Genomic DNA, 22,639 nt, shown 5'->3' with positions numbered 1-22,639 from the left:
CATTTCTCTTGCAGTCTCAGGAGTTGCTCTTTTAACTGTGGTTGCCTGTTGTTATTATGATGTCTCTCCATGTGAATGTGTACCACAAGATGATCAGGACAGGAAAAAAAAACACTGGCCAAAATCCCACTGGTATTTGTTTATGATCTGCTCACTGACAAGGTGCCAGAGCATCTGTTGGTCAGACGCTGGGTCAGGTGCTCAACTGCACAATCAAGAGGCATCCCAGGACCATAGCAACTAGCTGCGACATGTAACACACCAATAGGATTCTGGCCACTGTGTAAATTAGCCACAAAAAAGGCCTGATAGACAAGCATTTGTTAATTTCTAAATTATAATCTCTGTACAATGCATTCTACCGAGACTCGGCTCAGAACAAATACTTTTTAAAGCCTTACATGTAGTTTTAACACCTGACCCTATATATATTTATTTTTATATATATTTATATATAAACTCATATTGTCTTCTGCACAGCAGAAGTATATAATATTTTAGAATCATTTTTATTACACCAAACAAAATGCCTGCATACATAATACAAAAGGCTTGCACATATAATACAGAGGATACATAAATCTTGAGAAAAATGCAAAATGAATTACATTTTTGCTATAGCCTCATAAGCATCACATTATGTAACTGGTACAAACAGAGAGTGGGGTAAAGAGGAAAAAAGATAGTTTTTTTAAAGAGGAAAAGGCTAACTGCCAAAATGCCTTAACATGAGCCATAACTCTATTAAACTAAAGGAATGAAATTAAGCTTGGTTTAATTGGCTTAAATCCAAGAACTTTTTAGTTGTTATTATGGGTTGGAGCTGGATATATTCCAGTCTAGGAACACATGCTTTAAAAATGTGTGTTATCACTAATGTGGGCCAGAACTAAAAATTCTAATTTCATATTCATACCACATTTTTGCCTTGAATATGCATGCTCTTAAAAAAAAGCTTATTCCTGTCAGAAACTCTGAAAATGGCATGTAAATGACAAGTCCTGAACATATACACACAAACACATATAAATCATTATTCCTTGTAAAAGTTCTGCTATTGGCTTATAAAAAGTCATTCAAATCCTTTTAACAAAAGTACAACATAAGTATACAAAAGCCTTATATGTTTCAGGGTATTACAATTTTTCTGTTTGGTCCTATAACAAGGGAGCTAGTTTGTTGACTAGTAAGGCCTAGCTGAAACATATTTTTCAGATATACACTTAAGAATTTATTTAAAGTGTAAATGCAACCAGTGAGTGTTTTTGAAATACATTTGACAAAACAACCAGTGTTAAGGGTGCCTCTCTTTCAGTAAATACTCAGTGGCACCCTACTTTTCTTACTATGTAAAATGGGAAGCAGTCCTCTGCAGATAGATAGTTAACCTGATAGATCTCTCCATGATTTGAAATAGATCAGTAAGCATTTCTGATCTCCGTTTAACAATAGCAGCAACAAGAGAATACCCTACCCACCCTGAGCTTACAACTGTTTGTATGAAAAAAGGTTTGGATAATCAAGGTTGCAGGGAATGTGATCTGAGTTTTGCTCTAGTACTCAAAGTCCTGGCATCAGAATTCTTTAATTTTTTGGTTGTCAACGTTGTGTTCCCAGATGTTCATGGACTAGAACTCCTAGAAATACTGGCCAGCCCAACTGGTGGTAGAGGCTTCCAGGAATTTCAGGCCAAGAACATCTAAGGATCCAAGGTTCTGAATCACTGCTCTGATTTCAAAGGTATATGTCTTCTGTACCGAAGGTTGGCTAATGTCAGGGTCCAATTCAAAAACGTATATCTTACTAGCTTGATATCTGCCTACTCTTGCTGTAATTAAATTATCTTTCTACCCCTGAAAGAAAAGAAAAAACCTACACAGGACCCATTCAACAATAATGAGAAGAAGCATTCAGAGGCAAGTTATGGCTGTAATATGGGCTCATGTGAAAAGGGCCCAGGTATATTAACCCACTTATTAACAAGAATTTTTAGAGATCACCTGGTGCCTTGTGGCTTTAAACAACTAGAAAACATTGTTTGAGACTGCACAATGGTAAGAGAAAGGACTTGATCTGATATTCTTACAATCCAGTAATACATAGTTTGCTTGAATGTTGCAGGTATGTTAACTAAAGCCTTTTAATAATAATAATTACATGCAGTCAAGTCAATTCTGATATGGTATCCTTTCTAGCATTTTCTAAGTAAAGAATACCGAGAACTGGTTTACCATTCCCTTCTTCTGGGGTATTTTGGGATTACAAAGCTTGCCCAAGACTACACAGGTTGGTCCTTCTCCTTCAAGGCACAGCAGGGAATTGAAATCCCAACCAATACCTGATTCACTGAGCTATCCAGCCATCAATGCAATTCCTAATATATGGCTGAGGTTTACATATTTGTTACCATGCAAAAAAGTGTAGATCTGTTTACCAAGCTGCCTACTACCATCTGTTTTTGCTTACCCTGGGTTCTAGGCTTGTATTCTAACACAAAAACAGACCTGGAGCATTAGCTAGAAATTGGGAGCAAAGCAGCTAGTGTACTGTACAAACAGTGTGTTGTGTGGGAAAGTCATCAGAGTGAATTTTTGAGGGAACACATCTTCAGAGCAATTCTACTGTAAGCTGTGGAGCGGCCTGTTTTTTAGAGGAGACACAGTGGCTGAACCTTTAAAAAATCAAAGGTGAAGAGAAGGTGAAATACATTGCTCCTCTCTACCAAGCCATGAAGATAGTGGCTCCCAAACAGAAGTCAACAGATGTTGGTGGACTACAATTCCTAGAAGTCAACATAGCCAACACTTGAGGTTTCTGGAGAAACCATCTGGAGACTACATCTGGAGACTTCAATTTGGGAACAAAAGAGATGGAAAGCAGGACAGCAAAGCACAAAAGGTGCCGCAATCAAATACTATGATTGATATACCAAAAGCAACGTCCAGCATTCCCAGTAGAATTTCTATACTTTGTTGTTGTTTCAAAGGAAGCCCTTCACCATTGCATGCCATAGTACAAACTAGAGTTTGGAAATGTATTTTTTTCTTCTCCTCTTCCTCCTCCTCCTCTCCCTTTCTTTCTCTTTTTCACTATGACTCTCAAAGTCATTGGTCATTCTCGCTGTAGTACTCTGAGAGGAGAAGTACATCAAAGTTTAAACCCACTCTCAAGTTCTGGCACAAACTGTACTTGAAACAACTCCTCAGTTTCAACGTTATCTGCACGGCTGGCCACATGTAAAAGCTTGGACATACAATTCATTGGACACATTTTTAGGTCCAAATCCATATACTGCTTGGTTTGTTTTGTTTGTTTTTTTAGGTCTGCTATATGTACAATGAAATCAACTGCATGGAATCCTTTAACATACCTTCTTATTGTAAATACACATAGGAAAATAAAGTTCAAAAATTTCAAAAATATAATTGCAATAATGGCTTATCAATGGGTCATCTTCCAAAGCATATCAATTAATTTAAGAAGTTGTTGTCATGGATCATAACAACTGCAAACACACCAACAAATCCCACAAACATTTTACACAAGGGCCTTTTCCTACCATTAGGGTGTGCTTGTGGCAACTTTGTTGAACTGGGATGTAAATCCAAGTAACCATTTGTAAAGAAGATAAAATATAATTAAAACCTTGCTTTTGCTAGGAGAACAGCATCATTTCTGGCTGATGCACATATTTATCATTGCTGTAAAGAAGAATAAAGAGACTTAGGTAGGTAAGGAAAAATACTATAAATTTCAAATTGTGTTTGCATCTCTCCAACAAGCTGACAATAAGCAGCAGCAGACAAGAAATTGGGCATTCTAATTCCACAGAACATATCCGCATCCAGCAATCACGCTTTGCAGTTTTGCTTTTCATTCAAGTATCTTCAGGAAATAGGTCACCATTCTTGCTTATACCACAGTTCATGTCATATAGCGCAATATGAGGCAGAACATGACAGAAAGATCCATAAATATCTGCAAAATTTGACGATCAAGTAGCACTTGATCAATGTTGTTTGTTTGTTTGAAACCAACAAGGCTTTTTCTATTACAATTTGACTTCATACTTTCCAAAATGTTCTCGTAACTGGAATTTCCTTTCTTGGCTGGAAGCTACGATCTGTATGTCATTAAGATTTTATGTATCCATTTGGAGTAGAAGGCCACCCTGACAAAAACCCCAGGTCGTCCAGGGATTGCACATCCACGCCCAGGAATAATCACTCCCACTACTATTTTAATTCTGTTTTGTTCACAGACCAATGGACCGCCATAATCCCTCTAGAAGAGAAAAATGAAACATAAACAAAATAAGCAGATGGATACATATATATTTCTTTATGGAGAAAAAAAAACCATCCCAAATTATCCCACACACACCCTGTGACATCATGATATGTACGGTCAGGCAAGGGACCACTAGACCAACAACCCAGAACAAATGCAATAGGGGTCCTCCCATCCACTAGGACTGAAGAGTTTGGCTTGGGAACAAGTAGATTATCTTTCAACCATTACAGAAAGAGCCTAGTTAGCAGTACTCAGTTCTCAATCACATCGAGGAATGTTCTTCCATCAGATTATGGACAGTCTAGAGATTTTGGTTAGATACCCAGTATTGAACCCTGATGGACACATACCAGGAACACAATATTTCATCCTTTTATTGTGGAGTAGACATGGGCACAAACCACAGTTTGGCAGTTCAGTCCAGATTGGTGCAGCTCCTGCACAGGTGTTCGCTTATCTCCCCCACCTCCTCTACACAACTGCGCACTCACTGGCTGCAATGCGCTTCCCTTCCCCACCCCTCTGTGTGACTGCCCACTCACCTGCAGCAGCACATGCTTTCCTCTTAGCAGTCACCCATTCAGATGAGGAAACGGGGCAGGGAAGCCTGCAGTGGGTGCTGCCGGTGAGTGGGCGATTGTGTGGAGGAGATGGAGGAGAAAAGCATGTGGTGCCTGTGGGACACCTGTGTGGGCACTGTGCCAAACTGGACCGAACCACCAGTTCATACCCATCACTCCTCTGGTGCAAAATGTCATCCACATTGCCTTTACTTAAGGGATGGGTGCAAACCATTAATGATGCCTCTGCAACACAGAGGCATACCTCTTTGCTGTCAGTGGCTGCAATACAGCCTATTAAATGTTCGAGCATAATTATTCTCTATTTTGAGACACCACGTAGAAGCCTGACCTGCAACCATCCGTCAGGCTAGATCTCGTGTGCAACCGAGAGCAGGTGGAGGGAGTCAGATAATCATATATTTTTTTTTCCAAATTAATGTTTGGAAAACTGATCCTAAAACTCATGTCCCTTTTCATTAGGTGTAAGAAATTAACTGCTCTGATTTCTAACATCTGTCTTTAGGCAGGGATTCAGCTGCTGGGCTTGGACTGGGAAGATCCTGATCAAAATGACCCTCTCCAGAAAAACAACAGCCTGAATCTGCAGTGGCTCCTGTTATAACATACAATGCTGTACACCTTGTACGTTGATTCAAAATGGTGCTCAGTCTAGTTCTTTTCTGCTTTGGGTTTTACAGATACACCACAGTTTCAGGTAGTGCAGGACCACCTCACCAGCTGACTGCCCACCTCTTTCCCACTCCTTCAATTTGCCACCCCTCCTCTGCTCTTCCCATGACCATTGTTGTGTCTTCATTTTTTCCCCTCTTTCTGCCTACATGTGCACATGCAAAGGTCCAATTCCTTTTTTTAACCTGTTCCCATCATGTGACATCATGCCTAGCCCCTGATGTATCCACAGTGACAACGTACACACCCATGCTGCAGTATACCAGATTAAATCATGAAAAACGCACTGTAACTTGGGCTAGCATTATAAGTGAAGTTATGCCTGTCTGCAGCAAATATACTTTCCCCAGTTCATTGCAATGGGTTTGTTGCAGCCCTTGTTTCATATCCCCACTCAACTCTGGAGATGGCTAGATGACCTTGGAATAGTCACTCTTGAGCCACCTGGCTGAACTCACAGTCTCGTTTTGAGAATAACATATTCCGAACTCCTTGGAGGAAGAGCAGGATACAAATTAATTAATTAATAACAGAATAAAGTACCTCACAGGTCCCGCTGCCAATTCTCTCAGCCATGGCACACATTTCTGACTCTTTCACAACTACGTTGCCACCAAAATCCCGATTGCAGTGCTCATTTCTCATAACAACCATGTTGACTTCTTGAAGTTGCCCATCGAAGTCGGCTCCTAAAATGAAGGTAAAAAAACAAACAGAAAAGGAACAAATGCGGATCTTTTTACTCAGTAGCATTGTGTTCCAAAACAAACCAACAAAAATTGGGCAAACATGGTGTGGCGTTCACCCTTATTATGTTAAATAAGTCATGCATTATTCATGTTTTATGCTGATGTGGCTGAGAGATGGGGCCACTAGAGATGTCAAAAGGCGGAGCCAGAGAGGAGGAGTTTAGTTTTACAGTCTGGATCTGAGTTTGGAGGGAGAGAAAGAGAGATAGTTTGGGAATCGGAGGAGTGATTAGTCTGAGGAGTGAATAGTAACCTGTAAGATAATACAGAAGATTGTTATTGATGCTTGTTGAACCTGAAGATACTTATGAATTATTATAGAAACACTGTAATCAATAAACTTGCTTTATTCAAAAGACAGTGATAAATGGACGTTCATCTTTCTTAAGTAAAGTACATTGATTTAGTGATCAACTGGTGGCAGCGTGGGAAAAGGTGTTTGGTTTGCTTTCGTGTGCTCTGTGTTTGGAAGTCAAACGGGGCCACTAGGGGCAAATGTCACACATGGATTTTCGCATTTCTGTTGGCTTATATGAAGAAACACAAAACAAAATCTGTCTTGGCTCAACAAAATGATAAAGTTCTCTGCATGCTCTCAGAGACACAGAAAGATTATTCAGATTTACATCTTAATTCTTCTACCTGAAGCAGCAGTTCTGAATGGTAATTTGACTAAACTAGAATGCATTGGCCAAGTTAAAAGGGAAACAAAAAAACAACTGTCCCTATTGAATATAGCTATTGGAAATGTGGGATGGATTTCACTTATGTTTGCTTGCTTTTAATTCAGCCTTCTCAAATTTCTTTCCATTCAGGTTAGAAAGGAGTTTTATGCGTTCAAAATTAAAATGCAGACGAAACTGGAACAGACAGATTGACACATCCCTATTTATTCATCCAAAAAAAAAAATCATTTTCTTATCCTGTAGATTACCTTTAGATAAATACTAGGTTTTGAGACCAATCCAAGTTCAATTTTAATGATTTTAACTTGGCATGCCCATGAACTGATAGGTGGCCCCCATAAAAACACTTTTTCCCTCACTGTGTTTTGCATAGTTTAATTTACCAATAGCATTATACAGCAGTGGCAATTTTCATTAACTAAAGATTTCCTCCTTCCATCTCGCAGATCCCATGTCTCCCATGTGATGAAACAGGTTACTCAAGAGTTAGGTAAGCCATGGGAGAGAAAGAAGTCATCTTTAATTACAAAAATGCTCTCCTTGCCGAAAACATTATCATCCTTCTGCAGATTCTGGCCAAAGGCTATTAGAGATTAGGGATAAGTGGATCCATCAAGCACAGTCCAGTTGTGGATTTTTGTCTGTCCCTGATATAAAGCCCTTTATGATACAACAAGGTTGTATCTGGGGTTCCTTCTTCAGTTTTAGGTATCTGGGGACATCTGCATAAACTGTTTCTGAAGTGTTTCATGTACTATATATTGATTTTAATTTACAAAGTTAAGGATGTGTGGTTGTTGTCTATTATTATTATTATTATTATTATTATTATTATTATTATTATTATTATTATTATTATTATTATTATTATTATTATTATTACTACTACTACTACTACTACTACTACTACTACTACTACTACTACTACTACTACTATTATTATTATTATTATTATTATTATTATTATTATTATTATTATTATTATTATTATTATTATTATTATTATTATTATTATTATTATTTCCTGCAGAACATATCACCAGGACAGATATACACAGATTACTAACAACATATTGTGCTAGGGTCTCTGGTTGCTTCTAGGAGCTACAGACTGGTTAAATGAGTTCAAAAAGTTAAACCAAAGAAAGATCCATTTGTGGCACACTTACAAGGGAGATGAAGAACACATAATCTTGACGTTTTTTCTGCAGGTGTGTCACTGTATGTGTGTATTTGGTGTGTGTGTTTGTCAGTTCTCTAGAGAATGTGGATACCTTTAGTGTGCTTAAATTTTGGGGATTTTACGACAAGATGGGAAATTTATTTCCAGCTTAGGAGTGGTGTCACTGTCTAACCCATGTTCAGAAATTCCTAATTATCACATGATAGGCACATATAAATATACGTGCATTGGTTTTTACAAAAAACATCTCTTACGTCCTGTATGTCCCCATCCATATGCAGTGCAGGCAGTGCCTTCCGGAATGGTACATCCAGAAATGGGCAACCTGATGATAACCACAGCATCACTGCTTACTGCAGGTCTGGGAGGAAAACACACGAGGAACAGATATATGTTTATTCTTAGCAGCCTTTTAAAAACTGGTGCTGATGATAACTGACACAGAATCTGGCAGTTTCTATAATCAGATCAAATGAATTCACATATTCTCTTTTAAAGCTCCTGTTTCAGTGAACGCCTCTTAATTATATTTTGATTTTAACTTTCTGAAGTCCACATGCTGAAGTCTTGCATTTATTTTCATTAACAGATGTACTGTATAGATATAAATCATACCAGCTAAGAAACTTCAGCAGGGGTGGGTTAGATGTGGCCTTCCGGATGTTGCTCTATTGCAACCCCCTCATCCTTCCCCACTGGCTGTGCTAATTAGGGCTGAAAGGAGTTGCAATCCAATTATATCTGAATGGCACGTTCTACCCCACCCCCACCCCAGCTCTGGAATACAGGATTCAACAGAAAACCCACTATGCTGGTACAATGCAGGTTACTTACTACACTATCAATATCTACCATGAACATATAAGAATGAGCAGTATTGTGGGCAGAACAGGGGTAGCACATGAGATCGGACACTTCCTATACCCTATGTTCCCTCAGATCATATCCTTACCCCCTTTTCAATAGTACAGCTTCACACCAGGCCCAAGTCTGATGGGAAGAACTCTAGGCATATTGACTTCAGAGGGAACAAGGAAAAGTCTGTGGCTGGGTGGAGGTGGGAAGACCTGCAAAAAATGTTAGCATGACTAAGACTGACCTGGAAAGCTTCAGTAAAACCAGATCTGATCCTTTGGGGCCATCCACCAGCTGGGAGATATTCAGAACCTGCTTACGCTCCTCTTCATGTGCTCTTTCAACATTATGTATTCCAAGCCAGGCTTGATAGTCATTGAGGTTATACCTAAAGAAAACAAATTTCACACACACACACTATATATATGGTTCAATATAAAAACAGTCAACATCATACATGAGTTAAATGCTAGTCCTTCACTGTGTTAAAAAATACTAAGTTAGATGGCTGGAGTCTTTTTTGAAAGGTAGCTAAAATGCGGCAGTGTTGAATGTGTGGCTGTCTAGATGTTGCTGGCCTTGAGTTCCCAACAGCTGTAATTAACGGTGATGAATGTCAGGAATTACAAATCCAACATCTGGAGAGCCACATGTTATCCTTGAGCTAAGAGATCGGTGTGAAGCATCATGTTGTTACACTTCTTTCCTATCCATCTAATCCTCCCTGCATCACTTTAGGCTCTATTTCTTTCTTTCATGCATTTATATACTGCCAAGCACTACTGTAAGTGATTTACAGCTACGGACAATAACAATGACCTAACTACCCGACATTAAATGTCTGAAATAAAAGAAGTAATAGATAGATACACACACACTCTCAGGCTGCAATTAGTGATACTGCTCTGACACAGACTTAGAGTGCAAGGGCAGAATCATAGTTACTTGGAGTTGGCAGACAAACACTGGGGTGATTTTATATCTGTGCAGTCACCCTGCCTCCATCACAGATATCTGGAAAAGCATCTAGATACTGATGTCTTCAGTTTGTAACCCTCTTGTGTCTTTCCACTGCTTATTCAATCTTTTCTCTTATTGGGTTAAAAAAATATTTGGAAGGAACAGCAGGAGTAAGCACAAAAAGCCTTTTGCTCCCTTTGCCTGGAAGCACCCTTTATTCCAATTTTCATCTATACCTCTGTACTAAATTAAATAAGTATATCTATACCCCAGAATAATAAATGACAGCTTATTAATGAAGGTCCACCAAGTGATCTTAGAGATTTCAAATAAAAACAAAGAACATGTATGTCTGTTTTATTAGGTGGGAATCGTTCTAAGTGTCATCATGCACAGTAGTTGTGAATGATAAACTCATCAGAGAACAATCTTGAGTTCGCTTTTTAAAAACGTTGAAAAGATTCTAAGACATGATGAAATATCAGCATCTTATTTCTAGAGTTAGAACTGGAACTTTATAGTGGCCAGAATCCTATCACTTCATGTAGTAAATCACACTAGAATAGGCCTATTGAAACACTGGGGATTTAGTGAGTAAATTCCACCATTAACCTCCATGGATTCAAATGGGCCAATTCTAATTGCAAATTACTAAGCTAAAGTCGGACACAGAGTAGGTTATTTGAATCCATGAAACATGCAGATGAGTTGACTCACTAAATCCCCATTGATTCAAAAGGCTCACTTTAGTGTAATTTACTACACTATGCAACAGGATTTTGGCTGGCGCAACCTTATCATATATACAGTGGTGCCTCGCAAGACAATGTTAATTCGTTCCGTGAAAATCGCTATTTAGTGAAAACATCGTCTTGTGAAATGCGGTTCCCCATTGGAATGCACTGAAATCCATTTAAAGCATTCCAATGGGGAAAATAGTCATCGTCTCGCGAAAATCGCCCATAGAGAAACCATTTTGTGAAGTGCAGACCAGCTGTCAAAATCGCTATCTTGTGAAAATCGGCCCCTTAAAAAACTGTTTTGCGAGTCGCGGACCTAGCTGTCAAAATCGTCATCTTGTGAAAAATGGGGGGGGGGAACCATCTTGCCAAGCACGGACCAAAACATCATCCAGCGAAAATCGCCCATAGGGAAAACCGTTTTGAGAAGCACTATAGCGATCGCAAAAACACATTGTCTTGTGAATAAACCGTTTTGCAAGGTAATTGTCTAGCGAGGCACCACTGTATTCTGTCTCACATATATTTATGTTACCCATGTTTATGTTACACAATATCATTTATTTATTCAATTTATATACTGCCCATCTAGCAAGAGCACTACTCTCGGCAGTGTACAACAAAGACTATAAATTATAAACATAAATTATAAAATTACTAGAACACATCAAACTGTCCTACAAATAGGCAACAAGAAAAGTTAACCAGCAAAATAACAGCTTCACATCATATAATTCATCCCCTTCTTCCTCCTCTGTCCTAATTAACTGGGGAGAGCCTCTGAAAGAGCTGCCCTAAAAAGTTCTGTGTCCAAGAGCTTTTGAAAGGTACAAAGGGAGGGTTTCTGCTCAACCTCCTGCAGGAGGACATTTCACAAGGAGAGCACCACTACTAAGAAAGCAGTTGAATTAATGCCCATCATTATGACACTGCCAATTTCAAATAAAATTCTCAATTTCTAGTAGCAGAAAATGGTGACGATGGTATTGTCATGGCAAGAAAAGGCGACATCTCTACATCTAATAACTGCTCAACATATCCACAGTATATTTCAAAGAATGTTGAAAGGCCAATGTAGTTTATGGCCGTAAATCTTAAGAATTCCGGGGCTGCATCTAGAACACTAGGTGAACAAAAATTTTGGAAACCTGTGAAGGATTTATTCTTTCTACCGCCAATTGTGTGTTGTTGATGGTATCTATAAAACAACAAGTTTTATAGTAAGATACAATGGTGCCGTTCTACAAAACATGTTAACTTGTAAAAAGAAAGAAATGTATCTCATAGATTCTTCATATGTTAAACTTATTTTTTCACATAATAGCCTCGCTAGTAAAAGTTACTATACCGAGAAGGAAAGCACTGCTTTGCTGTCAGGACCCAGTCTTCCTTCACCAGTGTACCTCCGCAGAAATGTCTGCCTCTGCTGAGCAAAAAAAAATTGAATAGTTACTTCCAGTCCTAACTATCATTAATCACTACATTTTGGTTTTATGAAACAGTTAAAATTGCAATATACTTTTTATATATTTGTTTCGTACAGGTAGGCATCCTTCAGTTTTGAGACACTATGGTAACGTGCTCTGAATAGAGCAGTGGTCCCCAACCTTGGGCGTCCAGATGTTCTTGGACTTCAACTCCCAGAAATCCTGGCCAGCAGAGGTGGTGGTGTAGGCTTTTTGGAGTTGTAGTCCAAGAATATCAGGAGGCCCAAGGTTGGGGACCACTGGAATAGAGGACTTGGAACAGCATCTAGTGTGGCTGAGAAGGCCAACTCAAGAGCAACAATCCCTTCCACACTGAAGACAAATACAATCTGTCCCCTGTCCAGCTCCCTGATTTTGCTGCTTTCGTGACTGCCTCTTTGCCTCAGCCTGCTGGAAAAGGGTCTCTTCAAATTGGGAGAGGCCATGATGCACCGCCTGCCTCCAGGCTGAACGGTCAAATGTCAAGGTTTCCCGTCTGTTGAGGTCCATTCCTAAGGCCGTCAGATCCCGCTTGCAGATATCCTTGTATCGCATCTGTGGTCTCCCTCTGGGGCGATTTCCCTGCACTAATTCTCCATACAGGAGATATTTTGGAATCCGACCATCAGCCATTCTCATAACATGAACATGCCCAAGCCAACGTAGATGTTTCTGTTTCAGTAATGTATACATGCTGAAAATTCCAGTTTGATCTAGGACTACTCTATTTGGAACTTTGTCCTGCCAGGTGATGCCAAAAAAAAATGTGTCAGACACAACGCATATGGAACGTGTTCAGCTTCTTCTGCTGCCGTGCACAAAGGATCAAGGACTCACTGCAGTACAGGAGTGTGCTCAGGACACAGGCTCTATAGACTTGGATCTTGGTATATCTTGGTTTTGTACAGCATAGCAGAATACAGCATTAGTGTGTAGGACTTCACAAAGACAATATAAAATATGTATAAAATGTAAACTCTTAAAAAGAATAAATTCTATGAGAGTTTTTAAATGCCCAATACGAATAGTGAATAATTATTTATTTATTTATTTATTTATTTATTTATTTATTTAATTTATATCCCGCCTATCTGGTCGTGTGAGGACCACTCTAGGCGGCTAACAACATAAGAATAAAACAATAAAATACATATAACCATATTACTTAACAAAAAGAAAAAGAAAAAAATTATTAAACAAGATAGGAGAGCTATAAGGTAGGGAAAAATCGTTATTTAGTGAAATAAATTACGTATGAGCAGTTGCTAGAGTGACTAAGCCTAAGGGTAGATATCTAAATCATTGAACCATTGAGCAGCAGTTCCCTCAAGAAGATGTAGTTCATGCAGGGAGCCAGGGGACGTTCTAAGAGGGCTTTCCATCGCAATGTGAGGTAAAGGTTGTGGGACATACCCACAGTCAGAATTAGGATGATCAGCCATTGGGGAGTGCAATGCAGACTAATCTCCTCATGGTGCATCCCGGGCAATGTGACTTGTCACAGCTAAAGAGTCTACACATTTCGGCTGCTGGACCTCACAAGGATTTCCCAGTAAGAAGAATCAGCATGAATGCCAAAATTAAAAACAAGGGCTCTGTTCAGAACCAATTGATAAAGGACATAGGAAACGTCCTGAAAATTTTATAACTGAAGGTGGGAGGTATGAGCAGGTCTAAAGCTGGCAATTTTCTAAATTAAGCCCCATAGCGTAGATAACAATGGAAGTTACTTTTGTGAGGACATGTTTAAGACTGAACTGCAGGTTTTGCTCAGATTATAACTCTTAAGTTCTTGGTTGCTTAGGGGCTGAAATGACATTGAAGAATGTCTAATGTTTACAAAATCTCATTCAAATCAAATGCCTAATAGTGCCCACATGTAAAAACGTTGGTTTTTACCTTCACATGAACCAGGAAAGAAACAAGAAAAAAATTAATTAATCATAATTTCACATTACTTCTGAACAAGGCAACTATGGTTAAAAACTTCCAAACAAGCCAGTACATGGGGCCATGTTTTAAACTGAGCTTCATATCCTGGTTTGTTGAAATACAAAAAACGTACTTTCTCACTCCAAAGTAAGAAACAAACCTGGCTACTTTTCCATCTCACTCAAAGGGAAACGTGAAGTGACTTCATCTGGGGCCACAAACCTTGTTTGTATCACCAAACAAACTAAGATATTATCATATTTTAAAGTTTTAGGCATAGTTGTATGCTCTTTTACCTCCATATATCTTGGCAGGATGAAAATTGTTTTATATTTCTTCAGGTAACCCACCATTTCCTCTCTCTCTCTCTCTCTCTCTCTCTCTCTCTCTTTTATTTCCTGCTTTAAGAAAGGTAAATGCATGGCATAACTGGAATATGGGTATTGCCATCTTAGCCTAGGTAGACCTCTAGTCAACCCCAAGAACAGGCTGAGCAAAAACTGCAATACTGCATGCCCAGGTTTGAAAACTAGTTTATGAGGGTATAAATGCCTTCTTGTAGAAAGAATGTAAAGGGTCTATATTTCATGCACTCTGATGTTAGAAACTGAGCATTTACAAGGGCTAAGAACCTACTAAAGTGCAGAATCTGGCATTTAGCTTTGGAATGCTGCCAGGACCCAATATAAGGTAACATATGCAGAGTCTTACCTGTCTTTCAAACTAACCATCCATGCCTTGTCAGGTTGAGCTGGGTTTCCATTAACAACTCTCAATTGTTTTGTTGAGGCACATGGAATGACATTAGCTGAAAGAATTATTTATAATGTGTTAAATTATATTGTACTGCACTGTAGATCTAAAAAGGAGAAAATTTTGCCCCCAGCTATTCTTTAGTCCACACAAAAAATCTGAGGGTCATTTTCAAAGACACAAATTCTTGCTTCTCTCAATATCACATACAATGCAACAGTCTTCTTCTCACTAACAAAGAGGGTGTTCTAGTTCTCTAAACAGAGTTCTTGAAATAGCAAAAATAATGTTTTGTTAAAACTATGTGGGTTCACAACTGCACAAAGTGTGTTAATTGCATAGAATGCCCAAACTAGAATTTGAAATACATTGTCTGTGTCTCTCTTAGCAACCAGCCAGTACCTCCATCTTGATCTATGTGTGTCCATGTGCATGTATTTTGCATCTTGAAGGGAAAATACACTTTAACATTTTGTGTGTATTATAGAAAACTTGAAGAGGAAGAAAGACTTCTTTGCCTCACTCTTGGTTGAAGACAAGAAATCCTGTGAGACTTTAAAATTCCTATTCAAGTGTTTCATCATGTCAGGGTAGCTTAATAAGAGCTGGAAAATGAGGGATTTATCAAGTATTCTTTCCACTGTTAGATTTTTCATAACCACCTAGGCAACAGCTAGCAAGTGTGACATGGCTCTTGTAGAGAACAGGGAAAGGATTACAAACCAAAGACCAAGATCTGCACTATGTTAATGGCCAACTACCTATAAATGCTTTCTGAATAGGACCTAAGAACCGCACTAGACAAGATGATGATCCCATATCTGAAAACAGTTCTATCTCAGATAATGAAAGATGTCTGATTCTAAAATCATGTTAAGGTCAGAAACATGACACAACTTTAGAGTCATGCAGCTTCTTTTGCATGATTGTTGAGATATGCAAAATAAAGGAGATCATATCACTGAAGGGAAAACATTTTAAATGGCAAAATAGACATTTGCCAGAACATTTTTTTAGCCCTAAGACATGCCCACCAAATATGAAGGGCTGGGGTGGGGGAAGCTAGCATATCAAAATGGGATTGACATATCCAATTTATATAAGCATTACTTACGATTTGAACTGCTTGGTGTTACATCATCTTCACCTAGACAGACAACAAAGGATAATCACATAGAAATTAGTCTTATTACAGCCACTCCATTTACGACTATTAAATATTTGAGAAAACTGTATACAGCAGACCACCAAATTGCAATGGCTCCCTTTTATGACCATAGTGTTAGCCAGCCCGCAGTATATAAAACTCAGTTTTACAACTTCTAGGTCTCTCATGAAGTCTGGGAGATACAGCAAGAAAGGAAGCATGGTGTGTATTTTACAGTTAAGGTTGAAGGAATAAAAATTCTGTGGAAGCTCAGTTGAATGTCATTCCCAATACACATTGTAGAACATGGATGGGAGAATGGTGGAGAGGGTGAGAGGAGGGGGTTGGGACTGAGACATGAGAATTATCTGGGAACTAAACCCCATTTTAACATTGACCCAGTGCTAAAGAAAAGTTTGATTTATGATAGGTTGTCAGTGTTTCTCTGATCCTCACTGCTGACCCCAACATATTTCCTCCAAGCCCTCCAAATTATTTTACCCATTGCAAATGCAAACCAAAACTCTTCAGAAATTTTCTCTTGACTGTACGTATCTGATCATGTAACATTTGAGATGTTCTACCAAGCTCTAATTCCATCTACATTGATCTAATTAAGACTAATGTAGACTTTCTATCCATCTTCATTCAGATGAGCAATCTACCAAAATGACAGATGATCCACAATACAAAACTGAAGCCAGAGATCTAAAGCACAGAGGATGTGGTTTTCCTGCTCAAGTGTACTTGTGGTAGCAGTAAAAAATTCACCCACACCAAAATTACACAATACACTTCACAATCTTTTCTTTCCATTTATGTCATACTGGAGTGCTGCATGAATTATTTTTCAGACATGTAGATACCATAAATGTTCTTCTGCAGTATATATGTTAGTTATTTGCATTCTGTCACAATCAATAAGCAAATGTATATGCTAGTTTTCAGACTTCCATAAGTTTATATCTTGGAAGAGCTGAAATAAATTCCCAGAAATACAATTCAGTAGCTGAAATCCTGTTGGTTTGTCACGTAGGCAAAAGCCAAATGGTGTAACATTTACTTGATTCCAGCCAGCAATTAAAGAGTCCCCACTGGAATTCTTCAGCATGCATGAGTATCCCTGAGAATCCCAGTGGTGACTCTTCAATTTCTTTCTGGGAGTGAGTGAATGTTTGCTTCCACCTGTGTAACAAAGCAAAAGGATCTCAGTTGATGCACACATTTGGGTGTGATTATTAACTAATACCCATAATATTTATAGGATAGTGAGTAACCATGGGAAGTAATGTATTTAATCTGATCCCCAAATATTCACAGCAACTGCAAAATTGTTTCAAAGTATATGGGCGAGTGCCTCTCCACATAGGTACTCTTTTAATACTTACAAAAGAAAATAAAGTTACTTAAGGAGTGGAATTCATCAAATTGGTAACTACTTGCAAAATAATCGAGGAAGTGGACCTGTCCACAAAATCTCACATTAAAATATAGCAATTAGTATTTAAGGTGCCATAATAGTTTTGTCTTCTTTAATTTTCCTTTGTTTTTGTCTGATATATACTTGCCAAATAATCAAGCCACTTTCATATCTAGAGATGCCAGAGAGAGCAATGGTATGAAAGAAGAGCAATGGGAAACCCAGCCACAGTTCTCCAAATGCTGGTTTAACTGGATCAATAACTGTTAAGTTTCAATTAATGGAAAGTATTTGATCAGTACACAAAAGACTCTGCTGGCTTCCTTTTGTCTCCAAAATGCTAGTAAGTTAAATAGACAATGCCTTTCATTCCACATTTCTCCCCCATTCCCACCATCATGAAAGTGTGGAGACTTCCTCCTCTCCCCACACCCCTCCCCGGCCAATGGCCACACATCAGGGACACTATAGGCTAATACCTATCTATCTATTTACGGGTTTGTACCCAGCCTACTTTCTAAAGAATGTCATTCAAGATTGCAAATAAACAATCAACCAACAGAAGTAAGATGTTAAAACAAGACAAAAAGCACGACATGTTATCTATTGTCATTAAGAAACCTCAAATAGCTTCGTAATGACCACATCCCAACATTTCTTGAGCACGTACATCTTGATATGGGGCAATAATCCCAAGGGATTTGAGGATCACTTGTATAACACCAAGGTCCATGAGCATCATCGTCTGGATTGCGACAATAGTTTTCCTTGAGTTTGCTAATCTCTAGGTCTCTGTATAGTGGCAGATGCCTGGAAGAAAAACAGGTACCCATGATGTCATTGTATTTTAATCAACAGTATTTATTATATTTATGGATTTCAGATTTGATCTGCCAGTCCAACCCCGTGCTCAATGATGGTATCAAAACAGATATGGCAGATGATTGTCCTCTGCCTCCAATATTGGAGCACTCACCACCTTGTTGGCATCGTTCTTCAAGTGCGGCATCTACTACTGGACATAGTACTCTAGATGAGGTCTGTTAAAGCATCCTTATATAGCATTTGCCTTTTTCACAGACACATCACACTGCTTGAGAAGGAGCCATGATAAACACTCTCTGAGTATAACTCTATAACCAACTGTGTATCCACCTGACATTTTCTTCTATCCAACCTGATAATCAGAATAGCTTGATAATCAAAATATTGTGGGACACTTTGTCGAAGGCTTTGCTGAAGTCAAGATATATTACATCTACAGCATTCCCTCCATCTACCAGAGAGGTTACTTAATCAAGAATGAGATAAAATTAGTTTTGCAGGATTTGTTTTTGATACATCCATGTCAGCTTCTAGTTATTACAGCATTGTTTTCAAGGTACTTGCAGAGTACTTGCAGAGTGATTGCTTTATAATCTGCTACAGAATTTTCCCTGGGATTGATGTCAGGCTGACTAGTCTGTAATTCTCCAGTTCCTCCTTTTTCAAAGATAAGGGACAATGTTAGCCCTCCAATCATATGACACTCTATGATTTCCAGACAATAGTAGTGTTTTTGAGAGTTCTTCAGCGAGTTCCTTCAGTACTCTTAGATACAGTGCATTGGGCTCTGGGGAACTCATTCAAAGTAGTAAGGTATCCCTTGCCAATCTGTTCATCATTCTTAAGTTGCAATCCTATCCCCTCCCTTTGTACTTCACATTTGCATAGGTCATAGACTGCCTTTTGGGAGAAGACCCATCTGAAATAGGAATTGAGCACTTCTGACTTTTCTTTGTCATCTTTTAACATTTCCCCATCACCACCGAGTAGCTGAAGCACTGTTTCTTTTCTCTGTCTTTTGCTATGCATGTTCCTGAAAAATGTTGTTGTTGCTTTTAGCATCTCTTGATAACATCAGCTCATTCTCAGCTTTTGCCTGCCTAACACCACCCCTGCAATTCTTTGCTGCTTGTCTGTACTCTTCCTTTGTAGCCAGGCCTCCCTTCCATTTCTTATACATGTCCTGTTTTGTTTTCAGGTCTTTTCTGGGCTTTTTCTGAAACCACATCATTTTTTTTATTTTTGCCATCTTCTATCGTTTTTTCTTGTTGAAATTGTTTGTAGTTGTGCCTTATTAGCAACTAATTAATTCAAGCATATCTGCTTGGATTTCACACCACATGCAAAGCCACCTAAATCACAGTAGGGATTCTATTCAGGGGTGATCTATCACTATGGTGATGTCATTTCCTCATTAAGTTGGACAAGAGAATTTGGTCATTATGCTTCTCAGAATCCCACAGATACTCTTGACCCATCCTACTTCTATTACTGAACTGTGAGGTTTTTTTTCCCTTTCCAAAGATATTTGTGCATAAGTGCATAATGCCATACATTTTCCCTAAAGGACACCTTATTTTGTACTACTTTGCATGTAATTCTTTGCGTGCACTTATTCACTGAGGAATTCTCATTCCACTAGAAATAATAATTTGATGAAGAAGGGAAAAAAGGATACATTTGGAGACAGTTTTTTAAAAGAAAATCATTACTGTAACACAAAGGCCACTTGAACAACTTGCTGAAATATTTTGTATTAAATTAAGATAGAAAATCTTAATGAAGTTGCACGTACCGCATTAAATCTTGAAAATTTTGATTCCATGGAGAGCAAGTTAAGCCAAACCGGGTCCGGGCTAAATCTCCCTTATAATTTGACCCATTCCCTTGATAGCAATCTAAATTAAAAAGGTACATTGGGAAATGGTTTTAAAAAAGGCAACTGAAATACCATTGACACCACTGTGAAGTGGGGAAAAGGACATTCTAAATATTCTGTTAATTAAAGACAAAGTTTTAAAATATAGAGTAGTGCTAAGACAATACATGGAAAAAGTAAGCCAGTAAATATATCATTGAAAGAAATTTCATCTGTTGGAATACAGCAATGTTTGTGTTCAAGATATAAATGCGTGGTTTGTAACTAACTAACTTGCTCTTGCCATCTACTACAGATGTACAGAAACATTTCCATTTAAATGGTAATATGTTGACTGCGAACTTGACAAGGTCAGCCAATGCATTAACCTATCTAAAAACTGCCAATGTATCCTCAGCTTTGCCATTTAAATCCAGATGTTTTCTGTATACTACGGAATGGAAATTTAGTTAGCTAACAAGAGGTCTACAGTTTTGGCAAAGACAGAAAAACGCTGGAGCTCCTCACTCCCGTGACAAGACTAATGACAAGCACGTTCCAATTCTCAGAATATTCCCTTCTTAGAGACATAAAACTGTGGTTGATTTCATTGAGGATGATGAACAGACCAACATGAATGAACACTTTGGAACTTTGCAAGTGCTATGAATATTTTACATACTGGCATTTTACAGTGGCCCAAATCCTGTTGCTTAGCACAGTAAATTGTCCTAAAGTAAGTCCATTGAATCAATGTGAAATTGATGAGTCAACTTCTCCACAAGTTCCATGGATTCAAATGGGCCTACTCTACTGCAATTTACTCTGCCAAGCAACAGAATTTGGGCCATTGCACTGCTGTCCTACTACTACTAGCAGTGAAGTAGATTCACAGGTCATGTAAGAAAATGGGACATAGCCTTTTGTTGTCACGAATCTGAGTCTCTAAGATAGATTGTGCAGTCACAGACATTTGTAGTGCAGGCAGATGGACAACAAGTTAGGGCTGCGGGAACTGGATTTAAGAGTGTGAATCCTTTTTCTTTCTTTCTTTTTTTTTTTTGTCTTTTCTTTCTTTTCTTTTTCTTCCTTGCTGGCTGAAAAATGTTTTGCCATGGTCTCAACAAAAGCGGAGAATGAGATGCGGAAGGGGGCTGTAGCACAAATTAAAAACTGTGTACACATAATATCTAAATTTTTGCTACAGCTTTTGTGCTGCGAGAGACTTAGCAAAAATTATCCCATTATATACCTATCAGAAAGAGAGTGTACAAACACATCACTCTGGGAAACTTTAAGGATATGCATCCTACACATTTCTTTAGAAAGTTCTGATGCCCAAGCAGTTACCTTGCTTGCTCGGCACATTGCATTTCGGTATTTGAGAGCAATACCCAGTGCGAATCTCTGGGTTTGTAGTAAAACACCAGGGTGCCTCCTGTCCATTGGGATTTCGGCAGTAGTTCTCTCTTAAGTCTCTACAAAGAAGAAGAGGAGGAGGAGGAGGAGATGACATGTTAGCATCCGGCCGGCACATTGTTGCTCATTTCCATTGCCTTTCTTGCTGTAAACTGGCAATAACAAAAGTTACCCAATATCACGGTGTTACTTCTGATGGCAAAAAGTACTGGCTTTTTTTTTACGCTGGGCACTTTTAAAAGCCAATTAAAAACATGGATGTATATTCAGGCCTTCCCTCCTGTCAGTACTTGACTTTCTTTTATTCTTTCTAACTATTTCATACTTCATTTTGTATTGTAATTTGTTCTTGGATGTTTTATTTACTATTGGGTTTTATTTTTATGTCATGTTGTAAGCCACCTAGAGTGGTTGAATAGACCAGATGGGCGGGGTATAAATCAATCAATCAATCAATCAATCAATCAATCAATCAATCAATCAATCAATCAATCAATCAATCAAACAAACAAACAAACAAACAAACAAATACAGTGGTGCCTCGCATAGCGAGGTTAATCCGTTCCGGATTAACCCTCGCTGTGTGAAAACATCGCTGTACGGAACGGGAAGCCCATTGGAATGCATTAAACATCGTTTAATGCGTTCCAAATGGGCAAAAAACTCACCGTTCAGCAATGTTTCCAGGGTCCGGCAGCCATTTTTGTGCCCTCGGTAAGCGAGGGCAGGGCGCGAAAACGCTGCGCGCGGCCATTTTGGGGCTTCCGATGGCCATTTTGGAACCGCCGATCAGCTGTTCCCCCGACATCGCAATGCGAAGATCGGTAAGCGAAACGCTTACCGATCTTCGCAATGCGAGTTTTGCCCATAGGGGCCATCAGTATGCGATCGCATTTGCGATCGCAAATACCTCATCGCTATGCGATTTCGTCGTTCTGCGGTGCGCTTATTAAGCGAGGCACCACTGTACAAAAAACCCACTAAACGTTGAATTCAAAAGATTAAGGGGCAGCAAAAGGTGTGCACATGAACACACATAATGTAATGAAAGTGGACATTGTCAAGTTGAAGGTAACTTGTGCTTTCATTTGCTATGTTTT

At 38.8% G+C, this 22,639-nt stretch overlaps 1 protein-coding gene across 6 annotated transcripts in view; it reads right to left on the bottom strand.

The window, feature by feature from the left end:
- Positions 1-1,918: 1,918 nt before the first annotated feature.
- HGF (hepatocyte growth factor) overlaps positions 1,919-22,639 on the bottom strand; it is an 83,923-nt gene continuing 63,202 nt past the window's right edge. For 2 of the 6 annotated variants that reach the window (XM_020790004.3, XM_020790007.3), the window contains exons 9-18: positions 21,471-21,598; positions 20,058-20,160; positions 18,108-18,247; positions 15,985-16,017; positions 14,829-14,925; positions 12,068-12,145; positions 9,264-9,407; positions 8,419-8,525; positions 6,090-6,235; positions 1,919-4,284 (exon numbers count right to left, since the gene is read on the bottom strand). In XM_020790004.3, coding sequence (XP_020645663.3) covers positions 4,117-4,284; positions 6,090-6,235; positions 8,419-8,525; positions 9,264-9,407; positions 12,068-12,145; positions 14,829-14,925; positions 15,985-16,017; positions 18,108-18,247; positions 20,058-20,160; positions 21,471-21,598 — 1,144 coding nt within the window. In that variant the 3' untranslated portion in view covers positions 1,919-4,116. The remainder of the gene's footprint in view (positions 4,285-6,089; positions 6,236-8,418; positions 8,526-9,263; positions 9,408-12,067; positions 12,146-14,828; positions 14,926-15,984; positions 16,018-18,107; positions 18,248-20,057; positions 20,161-21,470; positions 21,599-22,639) is intronic. The other 4 variants (XM_020790006.3, XM_020790008.3, XR_013545659.1 and 1 more) reach the window with 3 other exon arrangements.

This window comes from Pogona vitticeps, chromosome 5 (assembly GCF_051106095.1).
Source record: "Pogona vitticeps strain Pit_001003342236 chromosome 5, PviZW2.1, whole genome shotgun sequence".
In the NCBI taxonomy this organism is placed as follows: domain Eukaryota; kingdom Metazoa; phylum Chordata; class Lepidosauria; order Squamata; family Agamidae; genus Pogona; species Pogona vitticeps.
This window is presented reverse-complemented; position numbering and strand designations above follow the sequence as displayed.